Source organism: Dermochelys coriacea, chromosome 1 (genome assembly GCF_009764565.3).
Source record: "Dermochelys coriacea isolate rDerCor1 chromosome 1, rDerCor1.pri.v4, whole genome shotgun sequence".
NCBI classification, from domain to species: Eukaryota; Metazoa; Chordata; order Testudines; family Dermochelyidae; genus Dermochelys; species Dermochelys coriacea.
Window position 1 is genome coordinate 15,498,728 of NC_050068.2, and position 20,600 is coordinate 15,519,327.

The 20,600-nt window shown below is 45.5% G+C and overlaps 2 protein-coding genes across 3 annotated transcripts in view; both read right to left on the minus strand.

Moving 5' to 3' along the window:
- Positions 1–20,600, minus strand: part of GAB2 (GRB2 associated binding protein 2) — a 195,815-nt gene that overhangs the window by 58,236 nt on the left and 116,979 nt on the right. For both annotated transcript variants that reach the window (XM_038387664.2, XM_043504087.1), the window contains exon 2: positions 19,008–19,308. In XM_038387664.2, the coding sequence (XP_038243592.1) occupies positions 19,008–19,308 (301 nt within the window). The remainder of the gene's footprint in view (positions 1–19,007; positions 19,309–20,600) is intronic.
- LOC119850032 (60S ribosomal protein L32-like) lies at positions 361–861 on the minus strand. Its single transcript, XM_038387666.2, has one exon. It carries the CDS (start codon positions 811–813, stop codon positions 430–432), a length of 384 nt encoding a protein of 127 aa, XP_038243594.2. The 5' UTR covers positions 814–861; the 3' UTR covers positions 361–429.

Consider the following 20,600-nt stretch of genomic DNA (forward strand, 5'->3'; position numbering starts at 1 on the left):
TCACTGAAATAAGAAAGCAATGGAAAAAAAAAGTAAACAAATATACATCAAGGTCAGGGAAATGAGAGTTAAGTCTGCCCTGGCTTTCATCTCATGCTTTAATGAATGAGGCTCAGGATCTCTAAAGAGGGGCTGATATTAAGGGCTTAAAAGGATCAGCATGAAAACAAAAAACAAACAAACAAAGAAATGGAGGAAATCAACTGGTAGATAAGGCATCTTGAAAAAATGTAATGATGTGCAAAAACCACCCTAAATTGTTAGATTAAAAAATACAAAGTCATTTAATCTACAAAATATCTCTCACTCACACACACTCTCTATCTCTCTGCACTGTGCAATCCTGCAATTTTTTATTTTATTTTTGTATTTTATTAAATACAGTTACACAAAAGAGGAGCCCATTTATTCATTTTCCTCACTGCACAGTCAGGTATTTGGATTGGTGATCTTGATAGCAAGCTGAGCTGCTCGCTCTAGAATTACCTTGCAGTTCTTGGAGAGAACATTGTGCGCAATCTCTGCACAATAAGACTTGTTACTCATCATCAGCACCTCAAGTTCTTTGACATTGTGGACCAAAAACTTTTTGAATCTGGTGGGCAGCATGTGTTTCGTCTTTCTATTGCTATCATAGCCAATGTTGGGCATCAAAATTTGGCCCTTGAACCTCCTGCGAGCTCTGTTATCGATACCTCTTGGTTTACGCCAGTTGCGCTTGATCTTGACATAGCGACCTGATTGATGGCGGATTAACTTCTTGGTTCTCTTCTTGATGATCTTAGGTTTCACCAGGGGTCTGAGGGCAGGCATGGTGTCAGTTGCTAATGGCGGCCACCCTGAGAGGCAGCGCCTGATAGGTACTGCCCCCAGATCAGGCATGCACAGGAATGACAAACGGACACAGAGGATCAAACCTCACCTCTATGGATGGATTTTACTTGCTTCTGGCAGGTATCTGCAGAGTGCGTCCCTTTGTGATACTTAAGCAAGCAACACTTGTAAAGTTTGTCATGTTGCCTTTAAGTCTGAACGGTGTCTGTGTTGACTTCAGTGCAGTCACTCCAGATTCACACCAGTCTGAGATCAGAATTGGGTCCTGTATAATCATCATCTATTACAGACCATAGGGGACGTCGGGTGTGATGGTCAAGGTAGACCTGTTGTCAAGCCTTGCTGCGGCACAGCTGAGGTGTTATACCTCCAGCTGGGCTGTTAAGTTCTGCTGGCAGGCGCCAGGGATTGGGCTGGTGTCTGCTATTCCCCCTGCTGGATCTGAGAGGGGAAGGAGCAGCCAGGAGAAGGGGCAGGCCCTGGCAGTAGAAAGAGCAAGACGAGCCAGAGGGGAACAAAAGGTGAGGACTCCAGTGCTGGCCCCAGACAACCCTACTCATCCCCCAGCTTCCCCCTACCCCATACCTCAACACCTTCCAGCTCTTCCTTATCCCAAATACTGGAGCCCCGACCTAGCATCCCTGGCACCCTCCATGCCCTCCCCAGATACAGCTGCCAAGTTTTGTGCAGCTTCATGTCCTACTGCTGCCACTGCTTGGGGCAAGGCATGCTGATGCTAGTTTATGGTTATATGCAAATTAGCTCATTAAATAATTTGCATACCGATTTGACTGCCCAGAGCGCAGAATGTACAGCTTCTTGACTGGGGCCAAGTGGGATATGTATGCACTGGATGGCAGGAGAGCTCAAGGGGTAAATACAAAACATCAGAGTTGCTGAACTGGGGGAGTGGAGAGAGATGGATTCATGAAGACTAAATACAGGGACATTGTAGAGGGAGCCAGTGTCATGATGGGAGGGGCCAAAGTGGAATGGGAGGGATCCAGTGCATAAGAGCCATCTTCCCATAGTGGTAGAATCTGTTCCTTCCTTGTCAAGATCACTTCAGGGCTGACGAGAGGTGGGGGGGCAGGGATGGGACAATTGTACTCAGGCCCCCAGCTCAGGGTCCCCCAAAAATATCTGTAACATCTGTGTAAATAAAGTGAACTGGATGGAGGTGGGGCCCCAGCAACCATGATCTACCATGTCCCCAAATTTCTCTTGATAGGTCTGACTCCAGGGGAGCGGTATATCATCATGAGATGCAGACAGGCTCTGGGTACTAGGGGATCTGTCCTTATGGAAAGAAATAAAGGGGAACTGGAATGTGAGTTTTGTAGTAGCTGGATTATTCCCAAAGTGTCTCTCACTCTGGTCTTTGTACAGGCAGTGCTGCTTTTCCAGTTCTGGTGCTAAATGTCTATCAGATGCTTTAGCTTCAAAAGACTGGTGTGGTTTTGGTTGTTTGAACTTAACCTGATAGTGTCTGCCTCTCTCCCTTTCCTGTGGTCAGTTAAGTACTGACATGCAAAGAGCTTGTGAGAAGAAAAGCCAATGCAAAGCTTGGAAATAATAGATTTTTCAAAAAATGTGTTTTAGATCTTTGCACCTGTTCTAGGTGGATTAATTCTGGGCAGATCTGAAATACAGGTGAATTCTGCTTCCCAGCCTTAATGGAACTGCCATTACCAAGCAATCTTGGTAACTGATTTTTTTTTTTAAACGAACAAAGCTGTCAGACTTCAAGTTTTTTTTTCCAGTTAAAAAAAAAAAACATTTCCATAGAAAATCTGTCCTGACCTTAAACATAGCACCTGAGTCCCTGGCCTCACTGAACTCAATGGGAATTTGGCCAATAAGGCCAGGATTTCACCCCATGGGTCCAATTCTCACCAGCACCAACTTTATACTCAGAGGCGGGCAGGGTGAGAAAGATGTCTTTAAGCCACTTTTCTGCCTTCCCCACCCAATTCTGGGACATCTGGGGGCAAAATGGTCCCTGATGTAACTAACTCCCAATATCCCTAAGGCCTTGTGAGAGTGAAGAAGGAGGATTTGAGAATTGGTTGGGTTTTTTTAAATGTGGAGCATAAGTTTGCCTTCCCATTGGTAGCCTGTCTTATTATTTGCATTTGATAAGAAACATCTTTGTCTGAAAAACTGGGTGGGAGTCCTATATACACATCTTGCAAGAGTCTGTCTGCAGCCTTTAAAAACAAAAGGAGTACTTGTGGCACCTTAGAGACTAACACATTTATTTGAGCATAAGTTTTCGTGAGCTACAGCTCAGTTCATCGGATGCATTCGGTGGATGCATTCCACCGAATGCATCCGATGAAGTGAGCTGTAGCTCACGAAAGTTTATGCTCAAATAAATTTTAGTCTCTAAGGTGCCACAAATACTCCTTTTCTTTTTGCGAATACAGACTAACACGGCTGCTACTCTGAAACCTGCAGCCTTTAAAATGTCACAGTTCAGGGAAACCGCACCTGTATTTCCCCTCAGTGGTCCAGCAATGGCCCCCATTCTCAGGCTTCCAGCTCCGCAGCTGTTGCCTCTCTTGAGTGAAGACCCATGTCCCGCTCCCTTCTGACTGGAGTATTTCCAGGCTGTGCAGTTCCCTGCCCTCGCTGTGTTATTCCCAGCACAGACAGGTTTCCCTTTGGGTACCTGCTGGTTTCTCTCCTCAGAGACAAGTAACAGTGTAGTCACCCACAATTAGGTCTTTCTAAGCAAGCCTACTTTATTCTTAAGGGGAAAAGAACTACAAAAAAAATATTAAAACCCTAAAAGAACCTACACGCATGCTAATAAATTTACCAGAGATCACCCTAACCTTAATGTGGATTCTGGTAGGGGCAGCCCCTCAAACCCCCACCCAAAGGGGGATTCCTGGTGGTTACAAGTTCATCATAGCTTCATCTTAGAACAAGCATGCTCATCACAGGATTAGGCCACCCTTTACATGGTTCAGGGATCTTTGATCTGGAGTTTCCCAGAGCAGATAAGTGGTAGACAATGGGTTTTCCTCTCCAGGGTATAGCTTCAGAAAGGAGAATTTAGAGAGGGACACGGTGGGTGAGGGAATATCTTTTATTGGACCTACTTCAATACAAGTGTGGTTGCCCTGAACTGTGATACATTCAAGTCTGCATCTTGGCAGGGGGTTAGACTAAATGATACTTGCATTCCCTTCTAACTCTATGGTTCTATGATTCTGTTGGTGAGAGAGACAAACTTTCGAGTTTACACAGAGCTCTTCTTCAGGTCTGGGAAAAGGGTCATTTGCATTCCTTAAGTACTTCCTAGGAAATCCACTTTAAAGGACTTTTTGGAACAATAACTGTGAAGTTCCTAATACCTTCCAGAGATTGCATTAGCCAGTCTCCTAGAGAAGGTACATATATACAGTAACACCTACACAACTGTGTTTTTAATACAATGGACCCAAAGATGTTAAACTTAATTCCATAAAGTTCTTTCAGAATACTGCAAGATATTGTCAGTCTGTCACAAGATGTAACCCAATATGAATTCCCCAAATGTAGATCTTCCTGTGATCTGGTGAGGGGTCCATGCAAAGGGTCAAACCCTCTGTTAGAGTTAAACCCTTTTTCCACCTGATTTATTCCATCTCCTTGTTTGCTTCCCCCAACTCCCTCATGTCCAGATCCCTGGACCATTGAAGATTAATAGATTATAAGGCCAGGAAGGACTGCTGTGACATCTAGACTGACCTCCTGTATAACACAGGCCAGAGAACTTCCCTGAAATAATTCCTGGTTGAACTAGAGCAGGTCTTTTAGAAAAACATCCAATCTTGATTTAAAAATTGCCAGTGATAGAGAATCTATCACGACCCTTTGTAAATTGTTCCAATGATTAGTTACCCTCACTGTTAAAAATGTACGCCTTATTTCGTCTGAATTTATCTAGCATCAGCTTCCAGACATTGTATCTTCCTATCCTTTGGTGTGCTACATTAAAGAGCCCACTATCAAATATGTGTTTGCTGTGTAGATATATAGACTGTATGTGATGGAGTAGAGCAGCCCTTCTGAGTAATACTGATGAGTAAGGGCAATAAGGCCATTCCATTCCCCTCTCCTCCATCACTGATTAAACCTAAAGCATTTGGCCCAGAGCTTTGTATGAATTTGGCAATTCATACCAGTGGAGATCTGGCCCCTCAAGGTACGGCTTTTCACCCTACAAAACTTATATTATCCACCTCCACTCTTTGATTTTTTGAAATTCCATTAAAAAATTATAATTAAATCCTACATCATCCTGTCCCAGTATTGTCAACTCCAATCATTCAAGGTCATGAGTCCCCAAAATCATGATTTTTAAGCCAAGTCATGTGATTAAAACATACACCTGGGGTTCTTTTTATTTGCTTTCTTGTTTCTGAGCCTTTATGATTCATGATTTCAAGTTTTCTCTGCAACCAGGAGAGTTAGAAACTTACTTTTTTTTAAAAAAATAAAGAAATGTATGAAGGGGGGTCAGACTAGTTGATCATAATGGTCCCTTCAGGCCTTAAAATCTATGAATCTCTCCTGATATAACAACATGACTCCAGGAGCTGAGGCTTTAAGAACACCACAGGAGAGAACCACAGCTGGTGTAAATGAAACTATGGCAGCTTACACCAGCTAAGAATCCACAAGACTAATACAATAGAACCTCAGAGTTACGAACACCGTAGGAATGGAGTTTGTTCGTAATTCTGAAATGTTCATAACTCTGAACAAAACATTACAACTGAACATTGACTAAATACAGCTTTGAAACTTTACTATTCAGAAGAAAAATGCTGCTTTTAACCTTCTTAATTTAAATGAAACAAGCACGGAAACAGTTTCCTTACCTTGTTAAATCTTTTTTTAAACTTTCCCTTTATTTTTAGTAGTTATATTTAACACAGTACTCTACTGTATTTGTTTTGTTGTTGTTGTTGTTTTTTGTCTTTGCTGCTGCCTGATTGCATACTTCTGGTTCAAAATGAGGGGTGTGGTTGACTGGTCAGTTTATGATTCTGGTGTTCGTAACTCTGAGGTTCTATCACATTGCAAGACTCATGATCAAAATTGCAAGAGTTGGCAATTTTGCGTCTTGCTTTACTGAGACTGGTGATTCTTGGAGCTATTTAACTAGAGATGATCCCAGACCACAACCCCAGCTCCAAACACCCACTAAACTCTGGGGAAATTGGACTCCAGATCTGAGCACAGCATATTGGGCCTATTTCTCTTTTCATGGAAAAATATAAACGGTCAAGTTTGCTGGAATATACTTTGCTTCCAGTCAGGGCCATAGAAATAAATTGTTGCAAGGAGGTGCTAATATAAGGGTCTGAGCAGCAAAAATAAAGAGACTCTCCATAGAGTATCAGAGTGCTGGACTATGCAGTGCCCAGATTATAAACAGGATGCTTCTCAGAACAGTCTGCCCAAATCCCGTCAAGCGAATCCCTCTCCGGAACGCAAAGGAAATGTATATCAAAGAGATGATGAAAGGTTAGAAAGGCTCTGAGGACTAGTATGCCAAAACCTTGACAACGGCTAGGCTGTTGATGCACTGAGACCATTGCCTATCATGCTTATCAATATTATCTTATTGTTTCCCTTTTATTCCCCCATCTGTCTGCATCCACCTGTTCTCTCCTGTAGATTGCAAGGGAACAGGGAGTATCACTTTCTTCTGTGTTGGAACAGCACAGATCATAGGAGCTATGGTATTATAAATAAACAATAATAAGGATAGTCACTGTTTCTTTTTTTCAGGGGGGAAAACTGCACTTGTTTGTCACGCTCTTTGCTTTTCAGTGTTATGACTCATTTGACCTGAACTATCTAATCCCTGAAGTTAAAACCAAAAGAGCAATGGCACTTCAATATACTTAAGCAACCCCTTTGTGCCAAAAACTGCTCCATCTCTGGTATTGTTTACACTGAAATGAAACTGAACAGTGCTAAGATCTTAAAATAACTCGCTGTTTGTGACTCAGGAAACTCAGGGTCAGCAAAGTTTACAACAAATTTAAAGGGGCAGCATAACTTCAAGTAATGATTTTGAACTCTGAGACTTAGATTTTTAGAGTTTGGCTACGTATCTTACATCCTTAGGCAGTCAGCTAAGAACCTGAACCAAAGACTACCAGAATCAGTGGGTGTCTTTCTGTTGTCTGTTTCAATGGACTCTGGGTCAGGCCCGCATCAGAATTGCAACCCAAACACTTGCTCTACCAGAATCAATGTGGAGACCACAGGTGTCCCCATTACTAGGAAAACCTAGTACATGTTAGAGAGCCAGGAGGGGCTTGACTCAAACATCCATATAGGAACACCCCCAAAATTGGGGGATGTTTTATAGCCAAAGCTAGATCCAAAATTTACAAATTCCTCCCCTCTCCCCCCAGATCTGATCTTTGGAGTGTTCAAAAGAGTGATCTCCACTTAACTTAGCAGCAGGAAGTGTTGACTGGTAAAGGGAGACAGAAGGTAGGTAAAGAGGCTGCAGGTTTCAGAGTAGCAGCTGTGTTAGTCTGTATTCGCAAAAAGAAAAGGACTACTTGTGGCACATTAGAGACTAACAAATTTATTTGAGCATAAGCTTTCATGAGCTATAGCTCACTTCATCGGATGCATTTAGTGGAAAATACAGAGGGGAGATTTATATACACACACAGAGAACATGAAACAATGGGTTTTATCATACACACTGTAAGGAGAGTGATCACTTAAGATGAGCCATCACCAGCAGCAGGGGGGGGAAAGCAGGAAAACCTTTCATGGTGACAAGCAAGGTAGGCTATTTCCAGCAGTTAACAAGAACATCTGAGGAACAGTGGGGGGTGGGGTGGGGGGGAGAAATAACATGGGGAAATAGTTTTACTTTGTGTAATGACTCATCCATTCCCAGTCTCTATTCAAGCCTAAGTTAATTGTATCCAGTTTGCAAATTAATTCCAATTCAGCAGTCTCTCGCTGGAGTCTGTTTTTGAAGCTTTTTTGTTGAAGTATAGCCACCCTCAGGTCTGTAATCGAGTGACCGGAGAGATTGAAGTGTTCTCCAACTGGTTTTTGAATGATATAATTCTTGACGTCTGATTTGTGTCCATTTATTCTTTTACGTAGAGACTGTCCAGTTTGACCAATGTACATGGCAGAGGGGCATTGCTGGCACATGATGGCATATATCACATTGGTAGATGCGCAGGTGAACGAGCCTCTGATAGTGTGGCTGATGTGATTAGGCCCTATGATGGTGCAGTATGCCAACATTTTTATGGCTGACTTAGAACAACGCTTCCTCAGCTCTCGTCTCCGAATGCCCCTACTCTACTTGCGCTACATTGATGACATCTTCATCATCTGGACCCATGGAAAAGAAGCCCTTGAGGAATTCCACCATGATTTCAACAATTTCCATCCCACCATCAACCTCAGCCTGGACCAGTCCACACAAGAGATCCACTTCCTGGACACTACAGTGCTAATACGCGATGGTTACATAAACACCACCCTATACCGGAAACCTACTGACCGCTATTCCTACCTACATGCCTCTAGCTTTCATCCAGATCATACCACAGGATCCATTGTCTACAGCCAAGCTCTATGATATAACTGCATTTGCTCCAACCCCTCAGACAGAGACAAACACCTACAAGATCTCTATCATGCATTCCTACAACTACAATACCTACCTGCTGAAGTGAAGAAACAGATTGACAAAGCCAGAAGAGTACCCAGAAGTCACCTACTACAGGACAGGCCCAACAAAGAAAATAACAGAACGCCACTAGCCATCACCTTCAGCCCCCAACTAAAACCTCTCCAACGCATCATCAAGGATCTACAACCTATCCTGAAGGACGACCCATCACTCTCACAGATCTTGGGAGACAGGCCAGTCCTTACTTACAGACAGACCCCCAATCTGAAGCAAATACTCACCAGCAACCACACACCACACAACAGAACCACTAACCCAGGAACCTATCCTTGCAACAAAGCCTGTTGCCAACTCTGTCCACATATCTATTCAGGGGACACCATCATAGGGCCTAATCACATCAGCTACACTATCAGAGGCTCGTTCACCTGCGCATCTACCAATGTGATATATGCCATCATGTGCCAGCAATGCCCCTCTGCCATGTACATTGGTCAAACTGGACAGTCTCTACGTAAAAGAATAAATGGACACAAATCAGACGTCAAGAATTATAACATTCAAAAACCAGTCGGAGAACACTTCAATCTCTCCGGTCACTCCATTACAGACCTGAAGGTGGCTATCCTTCAACAAAAAAACTTCAAAAACAGACTCCAACGAGAGACTGCTGAATTGGAATTAATTTGAAACTGGATACAATTACCTTAGGCTTGAATAGAGACTGGGAATGGATGAGTCATTACACAAAGTAAAACTATTTCCCCATGTTATTTCTCCCCCCCACCCCACCCCCCACTGTTCCTCAGATGTTTTTGTTAACTGCTGGAAATAGCCTACCTTGCTTGTCACCATGAAAGGTTTTCCTGCTTTCCCCCCCCCTGCTGCTGGTGATGGCTCATCTTAAGTGATCACTCTCCTTACAGTGTGTATGATAAAACCCATTGTTTCATGTTCTCTGTGTGTGTATATAAATCTTCCATCTGTATTTTCCACCAAATGCATCCAATGAAATGAGCTGTAGCTCACAAAAGCTTATGCTCAAATAAATTTGTTAGTCTTTAAGGTGCCACAAGTACTCCTTTTCTTTTTAAAGAGGCTGCGTTATACTGGATTAGCGCATGGTATATATGATACAAAAGGGGAAGAAGTCAGCCAATTTTATTTAGGTGTCTAAATACGAAGCTAGGTTCTAAGTGTGAAAATCTTTGGCCTTTACTCTTTCGTCTGCCAAAAGGCCCTTGACAATAAGGGCCGAACATTCAAACACGGGCACAGCGCTGCAACTGCAAACAATGTAAGGAGGCTCGCGGCACTTGCCAAAGCATGTCTTACTAGTCTGCAGGTCCCCAGTGCGGGCATGCCAGCTGGGTAAATGTACTTGCACCCAGGTGACCAAATAATGACAGGGACTCAATGGGACCATACACATTTTTCCATGCCCACTTGTTCTGCTCCCTTTTGAAAAACAGGCCGTAATCCGCTATGTATGTAATCTGCCTTGGCCACCACCCTTCAAACCACGCATCTCATCTCACCCAGTGCTCTGCATCATGAGTGCTAGCACGAAAAGAAGTGAACATGTGCCAGACACAAAAGCAAGGAAGTCACTGGACTTCACTGCAGCTGTTAACGGTTCCCCAGCATTTGAATTTAGCTTGGCAGCACAAGAGGTGGCAAGGACGGAGCAAGGACTCCACGGGAGTTATTTTTGTTCCTGTCACTTTGTCACTGCTGTCCTTCACAGAACCCCTCAGCAGTTGCTTTCTTTTATACGGGTTAGGTATGAAGGTGGCATTTCTGAAGGCACTGAACGTCCGGTATTCAAGGGAAGCTATATGTGGAAAACAGAGGAGGCTCCGTCTCCATCCATTGAACTGTTCAAACCTCTCCCGGATTCTGAAACCTTCTACCAATCTTGTCCTACCTACTTCATTAATCTTCTCCCCCTTCACACCCCTCCTTCTGCTCTGCTAACAGCAGCCTGCTTGTGGTCCCTCCGTGCATCCTCTGTGCTCTTCTGGACGAGTCTTCCTGGATCTCTTGGCTGTATCTATTCCCTGTCTCATCTCAAGTCTCATTTGCAAAGATATCTTCATCACCATTATTATTAGGTAACATTCATAATACAACCCCACTGAGCTAAATGACAATCCCTGCCTCCCAGAGCGTACAGTCTGAAAGACAAGACCGAGGAGGCAGATGAGACAAACAAGTGGGTGAGTCGGCAAAGATGAATTAGCACAGACTGGCCGTGTGTGTAATTCTTAGCCAATCAGGTTCAGTAATTAGGGTTTGTCACCTACTAGGCTTTTACCAGAAAGCAGTTTCCCGCACGTGTCATGGCAGAGGTGAGGTGTGAGGACTTGGAAAGAGGATGAAGGGGTGGTTAGCACAGACTGGGAGGCTGCCCTATGTATAAGGGGCAGTTTTGGAGAAAGAGCAAAGGTGTTTGTGGGAGAAGCTGTAAGGAACTCATGTAGCGTGCATGGGGCTTGTAACTGAATTAGTATCGCTTAACCCCTACTGGTCATTGCCCACCAGAGGCTGCCCACACTGGCTACATAAGAACTCAGTGAGTGCCAGTCAGCGTCCGCTCAGCGCAATGGCAGGTGAGGAGCCAGCTATTATCATTATGCAGCCCTCAGTATTGCCAACCCGGATTGCTCAAAAATCAGGAGTTAGGACCTCAGAATTCATGTGTGTGAGATTTACCCTACAATATATTTGGGATCATTGTTATAGACCATCTGGTTTCAGCCATTAGGGGTCACATTTTTCAGCCTTTACTCTGCAACCATGAGGGCTAGAGACGTACTTCCTTTTTTAGTCAAAGTTTAGAGTCTCTCACAATCACATGTCTCTCGGGGCTGGAGGCTTTAGAAAAGTCACCAAATACTGTGAGGAAACTTGGTAACACTGAACACTAGCATAGAGAGGGAAAGTGACTTACGCATGCACTCTCTCTCTGCCTAGCCCATTGGTGAAATGCAGCCATCTCGGACTGGGTTATAGTGGCTGTTCCCATATCCAGCTGGAAATAGCCATGGGTTTATTCAAGATAATCTCCCAGGCCCTCACAGAAACTCCTAAGAAGAAGAGCATCCAGCTTCCAGATCATACAGACAAGAAGGAAGGAGAGAGAGACAGTCATTTCTGCTGGGGATGCTAGAACAGGAAGCTACCAAAACTTTAAGTTTAATGCACAGTGGGACTGAAAACTTAATTTTTCAGAGCAGAAACAGCTCCTTATATTTCTAGGTTACATCTGTATGTAGCTAAGACCATGGTGCTGTGAGGAGACACAGTCCAACAAGAAGAGTCCGGTATTCTCAGCTCTCCTTGATTGGAATGCCCTGTCCTTTGAGCTGGAGGACCAGCTTAAGGCAGAGCCCTTCACTGTGCTCTGCCATCAGACTTTCCTCAGTGGCTCAGATCAGCTCTCCTTGGAGTCAGTGGGAGCTTTGCCATTGATTTTGAATGGCTGAAGGCTATGGTCTTCAGCCTGCCTGTGAGTGCCCATGAGTTCTTTTAGACAAAAGAGCTGCTGTTGCATTTCTGTTAACAACCTGCCTCACCTGGACAGAAATGGCTTCAGATGCTGTGCTGCCCAAGAACCCGATCCTACAAGCCCTACCCATGGGAGTGAACTTTGCTCATCGATTTCAATGGGACAGCTTGAGGGCTGGACACTATTGCTTTCCCAGGCCAACTCTCTCCCCATTAATCGTCCCCTTGTTCCCAGCAGTGCCAGCAAAAGACACTCAGTCTCTCCATGAAAAGTGAATGTTAGTTTCTAGCTGTGATGTTCAGTGAGGCAATAAAAGCACAGAGAGTTCTTCGGGTGATTGAGCTGACCTTTGATTTGAAATGCTATGATGTTAACACTAAAGCTTTAGTGTCGGGACCGTAGGTAACTTGGGAGCCTTCCATCTCTCTCCCAATCTCATCTCAGCAGTGCTTGCTGTTGCATGCAGAGCAGGGGGAGAAACCCAGGCATGTGCCCTTCTGAAAAGACAACATGAGGCAGAAAACCCGGGTTCATTCAGACTAGTTCTTGGTGTGCCTGGCCTTTTATTCCTAGTTAGTGTTGCCACAGTCTCTGCAATAAAACCAGTGGAATGTCACAAGCCGGAGGGTTTGGGAAAAGGACATCAACAGATGACAGGACAATGTGGTCAAGAAATAAAATCGCATGTAAAACCCCTCCAACTCTCTTTAACTGTGTTACTTCATTATTAAAACTGACTGGGAGAGGTCACTGCTCCTAAATTCAGACTAATGTCAAAAATTAATCTTAATCTCCCAAACCCCTACTTTTTCTCTCCTGGAATCTGATCCTTAGACTTGGGGTAGGGACCGTATCTCTTTCCATTAATGTATTATTATTGTTATGGCTTATATTACAGTAGAGCTGAAAGACCCGATCTGAGATCCAGGCCCCCTTGCACTACTCACTGTACAAATACATTGAGGGAACAACTGTCTCCTACTATCTAAATAGGCAAGAGGCGGGAATTGAAACAGAGGCAGAGGAAGGCAAAGTTACTTGTCCAAAGTCACACAGCAAATTGATACCAGGTCTGGGAATAGTACCCAGGTCTCCCAAGTCCTAGGTCAGTGCTCTGCACTGGTCCAGTCTCTCTCACCATACAGTATCATGCATACTCATGGCCACTTATAAAAAGTGAATAAGTTAGATCTCCAGATACATATTTTATTAAAAAAAAATTAAACTAAGGCACTTGCATCCCCCCATATATGCAAAATACAACTTGGCAGAGTTTTGGCTGGAGCCCTCATGTGATCCTAAAGAGGGTTAATGACACAAGAAATATCTTTAGCAAGACTCCCCCTCACCCCCCCAACAAACAGAACACATGAGAAAGTATCGTTCACAGCTGAAATCAGGCTGCCTGCCCACTGCGGCAAGGGAAATACAGATGGTTAGAAATAGAATAAAATAACAATGAGCTTGTATTTCTTCAGCAGGCCATGTCCAAGTGTCCCTGGGAGTCCTACTGAAGTATAGCAATGAATGACTTTCACATAAATGAGGGCAGTATAGTTTAAAAAGTACCAGCATAGGTATGGAGTGAAAACCAAGAACCCTTACCATAAAGTGTACAACAAATGGTATTATTCCATGCTCCAAAACACCTCCTGTGGCATCCCATACATGCTGACTGTGCACGCACATACCCCATAAAATGAGAAAGGGAACTGTCACAGGGTGACTGACCCCATTGGGTCCAGCCCTATCTATGCCTCATTCAGTCTGCCTGGGGAAAACTGTCACAGCCAAATGACTGGTAGGTTATGTGGCTAAACCAGTCGTGGCCTGATAATAAAGGAGAAGCCTCCAGAGAGGCAAAGGAGAAGTGAGGGCGGACAGTTCAGAGAGGAGGATGCCTGCCTGGCCCCAGAAGGAGGACTGTAGGCCCTCTGAACCAAGGGGAAGAAGAGATGTACTGTGAAGCAGAGCTGGAAACTGGCTACAAGTGGGCTGGGGGAAGCTGGTCCTAGTCACAGCACAGACCCCAAGCAGGAGAGTGGTGGGACTTCTGAACTAAGGAGAGGAACCCTTGCCTTAACCACAACATAGGCACTAATCAGGAGAGCTGTGGGAATCCTGGGATGAGGAGAGGAAGCATCTGGGTGTGAGGGCCCAAACTGCCTGTATTTAGAACAGACTTAATAAGCAAGACCCACAAAGGGGAATTGTACTTTAAAGTATCTTGGTGTGTGTGCAAATTATTGCAAGACCCTGACGACCCTAAGTTAAGCCCCATTGGATCAGATCAGCAGCTGGCAAAAATCAGCAAAACTCCAGGGTCTTGGCCTTTGGCTACTCCCATTTACACCAGCTGAAAATATGGTGAAATGATTTTGACTTAAGTTAAGGAGAGTCTCCTGGGGTCCCTGGCAGGGACCCTAGGCACTATGGCAGAACAGATAATAATAATTGCACAAGTGTGTCAAACTGAGGGCCAGAGAGGTCAGATGACCTGCCCAATGTCACTGAGTGCATTAGAGAAGTGGAAGAGACCCAGGACACTTCCAGTGCTGTGATCTAACCACTAGCTAACATTCCCACCCATTGAATCGTGATTTACTTGCCATCTCCCACAGTTCTGCTGCTGGTCAATCGGATTAATGATCAGGACTTGTTCTGTATCAGCGAGCACTGTCTGAGCCCAGAGGAGGATTTCAGCTTACTTCCAGTGCTACATAAATCAGGGTCTGTAGCAGAGATAGAGGAGGTGGTGGAGGTGTGGTCAGGGAAGGCTGTTTGTTCCACTGGATGGGACACAAGGTTGGAAACCAGGAGACCTGGGTTATTTCCAGTAGGGATCATACTTGTTCTATGGCCTTTGGTAAGTCCCATGACCTCTCTGTACCATCAATCACTGCAACAAATGAAGCTAATGTGCTACACAGAGTGAGTGTAGCAAAAATAGAACTGTACTGTCTTCCTCCCCCTAAATCTCTGCAGACTTATATTTCGCTTAAGTCCAGTATTGATTCTGCTATCTCTGGCTTGTTTTGCTAAATAGAAAAACTCTGGCTGCAATAAAATTTCTTCCAGCTTAATGCAAGCAAAACAGCAGCTCCTGTGATCGGGTCTGCTCTAGCTCTTGAAAAAGGTGTCTGCTGTTAAACTGAATCCTGATGGCCATGAAATTATCATCAGATGGGAATGAAATTTATTTAGCCTAAACTTTCTTTGTAAATTTATGTTTGCAAGATTATCGAGGGTTCTTTATACCACTCATACACAATCATTGCCTAGGTGACATCCTGTTTCATGCGTCAGCCGCTGAAGGTTGGGTTTGTGCTTTTGTGACGCTTTGTTTGCTATCCTGCCTGACAACCTTTTGGCAGGGTTTTAGTTTGTGCAGATTGCAGCTGCTCCATTATTGATCAAAATGAATTAAAGTTGGATACTATTATTGGTTGCATTATTACAATAGCGTCTATGAAGCCCAAGCAACCATCAGGGCCTCCTTGTCCTAGACATGTAGCAAAGAAGATAGTCCTTGCTTTGGAGAGCTTACAATCTCTGTATCAGATAGGATGCATGAGGTGGAAAAAAAGGACAAATGGTGTGTGTGTGGGGGGGGGGGAGGGCTGAAACGATGAGGTAACAATCAAACAGAGTTTAACAGAAAAACAGTGGTCTCAACTCACCACTTGCTCACATAATGCCATAGGGGAGTGATAATGTAGGCATCACAAAAGAGGTAGGTTTTAAGGAGGATTTAAAAGAGGATAAGGTGGTGGTTTCATGATTCCTGTGTGACAAAGTGGAAATTTTTGGTAATTTTATGAAGCCTATGTGTACCTCAGTTTCCCCCTATTCTTTGCATTGCTACCTGGGGGAAACAGGATTAAGTCTGCTCTCAGGGCAGACCAAGAGCCATAGAGTATGTCTATATTACCACGTATGTCCGTATAACTTATGTCACTCAGGGGTATGAATAAGCCACCCTCCTGAGTGACATAAGTCACTCCGACCTAAGTGCTGGTGTGGACAGCGCTATGTTGGTGGGAGAGAGTCTCCCGCCGACATAGCTACCGCCGGTCCTTGGGGGTGGATTAATTAAATTGACGGGAGAGTTCTCTCCTGTTGGCTTAGCGCAGTTATACTAGAGAGTTTAAAGCAGCGCAGGTGCATCGATGTCGCCATGGCCTCCGGTGCATGCGTGTCACCCAGCTGTCTGAGCAGACTGAATGGGTCAGTAAGAGGACTAGCTGAGGCCAACCATAGCAATGGAAAATGCAAGAAGATCATGGGAAACCCCAATACCCAGAACATTGACACACCTAGCAATCAGTGACCCAGAGGAAGGGTCTTTTCCCCACCTCTCAGCTGGGGTTGTGAACTCAGCGTGAACACACAGGACCGGGAGTGACTGGCAGGGAATAAAGAGTTGATTTCTGAAAGAGGCTGGGACTCTCCTGGGACTGACTAAGGAGGTCAGAGAGAGAGAGCGAGCCTGACATGGAGTTCACCTCAGCTTGGCTGGTGAATTACTTTGGCTTGACCAGAATGGCTTATGCTTTAACCTCAATGTCTCTGTGCTAACCTAAGGGCTTCCTTTGCTGTGGGCCAGTTGACTAATACATCCTACTCTGTTTCAAAAATGTTGCTGAGATGTCAGTGCAAATGCTTGCTCAAGTGCATTAGTCCCTGAGGAGTGGACATGTCTCTGCTAGGCATCCAGCTCAGTTGGACTCATGGGGCAGAACTCAAGGTGTGAAGCAGGCGTGCTGGGGCCAGAGGCTTGAGGAGAGGAGGTGGTGAGGCTGCGGGACCTACCCTGAAGGAAGAGTGGGATCCCTTGGGTTCTGCCACACTTGGGGTTCCTCCAAGAGACTGTTAAGAAGCTGGGGCATAGCACCAATCCTGCAGATCTGTGACATCCTGACAGGGAAGTGGTCCCCAAACTTTTCTTGTCGCAGCCCCCCCTTATCCCTGTCTGTGCTCTGCCTGGGAACTGAAACTGGGGCTGCAGCTGGGGGCAAGTCTGGGGCCGGGAGTGGAGCCGCAGCCGGGGGCCGAGGCTGGGGTCGGGGCTGAGGCCGGGAGCGGAGCAGCAGCCGGGGGCCGAGGCTGGGGCCAGGGCTGTGGCTGCGGGCTGAGGCTGGGGGCTGAGCAGGGCTCCCTGAGCAGGGCGGCGCTCCCTCTTCATTGCCTGTGGGGGCTGGCTCAGGCCCTGCTGCGCTCCCCTGAATATTCCTCCATGCTCCCCTGGGGGGCACACCCACAGTTTGGGGACCACTGTCCTTAATCTATATTCACTGGCAGTGGACTTAAGGCACCATCGACTCTGAAATGCATCTGCCTGCTGCTCCTTTGTTTAGCTGATTCAACAATCCTGACATGGGCCAGAAGTTGATTGTTATATTAGGGCTCCCCAAATGTCCTTAGGTCAGGGTTAGATATGTACCCAAAAGGCATTCACAACGCAGGGGACAGCAGATATCATAAATAATAATGGAATTGGGAGACACTCACAGAAACCCCCTGATCTGCTGCCAGAGTATCTCAGCCTGTGCCCCTTTCCAGATGGCACTGCCTTTCTTCCAGCCTGGCTTACACTGCCCTTTTAGCTGTCTGCATGGTATGGGAACCTGAAGGGTTTTGTGGCATCTTTTCACCATGCAACAGATGTTGTACCATGTGACACTTAAAAAAAGAAACATCCTTGCTCAGCCAGTGCATGCGGGGAACACTGACAGGGGCTGTGCTGTCACTGCAGATCTGTGTAGACGCTCTCTGGGCAACTCAGAGAAAACCAATAACACTGGAACAATCCAGAAAACAACAGTATTGTGTGTATCTGAGTATGCCTTTAGTGCTGGTGAATCAAATGTGACTCTCCTATTACACAGAACAACACCAGTTTTTACCTGTCAACTGGTGCCAGTGTCTCACCTGGGTCCAACAGGTACCATGTTTAGGGATGGGTAAGTAACTGATTCCCCTTGACCCAATCACTCCTTGGCTAAGCCTGCCAACTGCAGAGGTGGGTTTTGTGATGTGGACAGGACACAATGTTTTTTGGAAAATCTTCCCCCATCAGCCTGCCTCCTCCATTTGATCCCACCCATGTCAATCAGCTAAACAAAATCTTTGAAGGAGAGGAAGTCCCACTGCCAAGTCCCAAAGCCCTTGAAGAGACTGCTGACAATGACTGAGAATGTAGAAAATACACCTGAGAAGGCTCAAACATTGGACAGAGAGGTAGAAAGATGGGAAAGCAAAAATCTTATGACTGGTGTGTTCTACTGCATGCCATTCTGAACTACCAGTTTCGTTACATCTCATTTGACTTGGCCCATTAAACCTCCCTGACTTCTCAAAACCATGGTCTCAGTTACATCCTAGCTATCTATGGTTTTATAAGGTCACCATGGTACAGAAGTGCCTTTCTGATGGGGAACTGAAGCATGGAGAGTGATTCAGTGACTCGCCTAAGGTGACCCGGGAAGTCTGCGGCAGAGCACTTCAATCTCAAGAATCCCAAGTCAGTGCCTTTAACCACAAGACCATCCATTACTCTGCCACTGAAGAAATGACCAATATCAGCTCCTGGAAACGGCAAGCTGAACAAGCTTCAGTGTTGAGGAAAGTATGGAAGACAGAAAGCTACAGTGAGAATTAATTAGGGAGCAGGCAGGATCAGTGCCTGCTGCCATGCTGTGGAAGTCAGAGAAGTGCTGGAGGGCTGGGAGGAATGTGGAACTCTTGGGGTGGGGAACACTGGAGAAAACTTCCCATTTAGAAATTAAAAGGCCTGTTCCTGCTCCCATTGACATCAGTGGGAACAGAAACAGGGCTCAAGCCCTCTAACTCACACTCCAATCTAACTGAGAAGTTGGATTCCCAAGGGGAAGAGTTTGGGTCTAGCCTCCTTTCTAGAGCACAGTTTGACATGTGAGGCCGTATTTCATATTCCAGACATAACTCTCACTGTACCTGCATTCTCCTCAGACTGGTTGAAGCCACAGATCTGGCAGATACTGCGAACCCACTTGTTCATGTCCTCCTCTGTCTCGGCCACCAGGTAGAAAGTCCTGTCACTGGTCTTGATGTCGAAGACGTAGCTGTCCTGCAGCTCCTTCTTGTTGAAGGTCAGCCCTGCATCCACCTGCTCACAGAAGTTGAGGTTGATCACACGCAGAGGCTTCTTGGAGTGGTCATTCTTGTAGTATTCCAGGACATCCGGGTCGCCACTCATCCGACCGCTGCGCAGGATGAACCAACGTTTCTTCCATGCCTGAGGACCAAAGAGAAACAGTCTTACCCCTCCGAGAATACAGAGATCCCACTGGCCAGCATTCCCCATCACGCGAGTCACTTAAAACAGCACCAGGGAACACACGGCAGCATTGGGCAGGCAGTGCGAATGAACTGGGAGAATAAGTTATCTGACAGAGTGGTTATGGGTTGATCCTGAGAGGTCCTGCCTAGCACATCACACAATGGGGCCCCAAGTGACTTGCCAAAGACCACGGAAGGTTTCTGAGTCAGGACAAGAATTTAGGAAGTCCTTGATCACACTGCTCTATTCAGCTAAGTGTCCCATGAATGTCTTGTTCTCCCTGGATATGTCTACAGTGCAATCATGGTGTTTGCCACTCATGGACAAGTCTGCCCAGAACCCCGGGTAGTTACTTGGGTGCTAGCCTGTGCTGAAGTCCATGGTATCATGGCTTCACTGCTCCGCTGCCCACGCTAGCTAGGTTGAAGTTAGCTAGGGTACGTCTACACAAGCTACACTCACATCCTGTGACTGCAACACAGTCATACTCTCAGTGCCAAGTGATCTGTGGGAAGACATTAGCAGCAATAATCACGTTGAAATACATTTCAGTAATGCAAAAGCACTGCATCCCCTTTGGACACAATGCCCCAGGGAGGCTGCCTTTCTTAGACATCTCCGAGAGGCATTCTATCAAGGCTTTACAGTAGCAGGGTATGCATCAGAGAGCTGCCTATCGCATGCATGTTTAAATGCCAGTATTTGAGAGGCAAACAAAGCCAACGTGAAGCTGCTGTTTTTTAATATTGGGAATCGTGCCAGGAAGATCTGTGGAGAATCCAAGCTTCACTTGTTTGCAAAATCTTCTGTTTCCTGAAATATATCAAATTCCGTAGCAAAGAAAATGTTATTGGTTCTCAAAGAACCATCCCTGTCAAGGCTACCCTCGTGAACAGCCTCTGGGGATTTATGGTGTCCTAGGCAAACTAGAAAATAAATGTGACTCATGACCCCCCCGATCGCTCACGTAATGAACATTTTTGCTGCCCCCAATATTTTCCTCCCCTAAGCAAACACCTGTTTTGTATGTAGGAAAGTGCTGGCTGAGTGAGACACGCTTGAAGGGCTGGTTTTCAGATCATTTTGAAGATCATCTTGCCTTTTGCCAAGAAGCACATGTGTTTGCAGAATGCATATTGGCCCGGCTGCTGGAGGCAGAGAGCTGGAATTAATCTGTGACCTGAGCTGGAATTTAAAAACCCCAAAACAAAACTGGGCTGTCACGTTAGCTCTGAAGCAATCTTGTG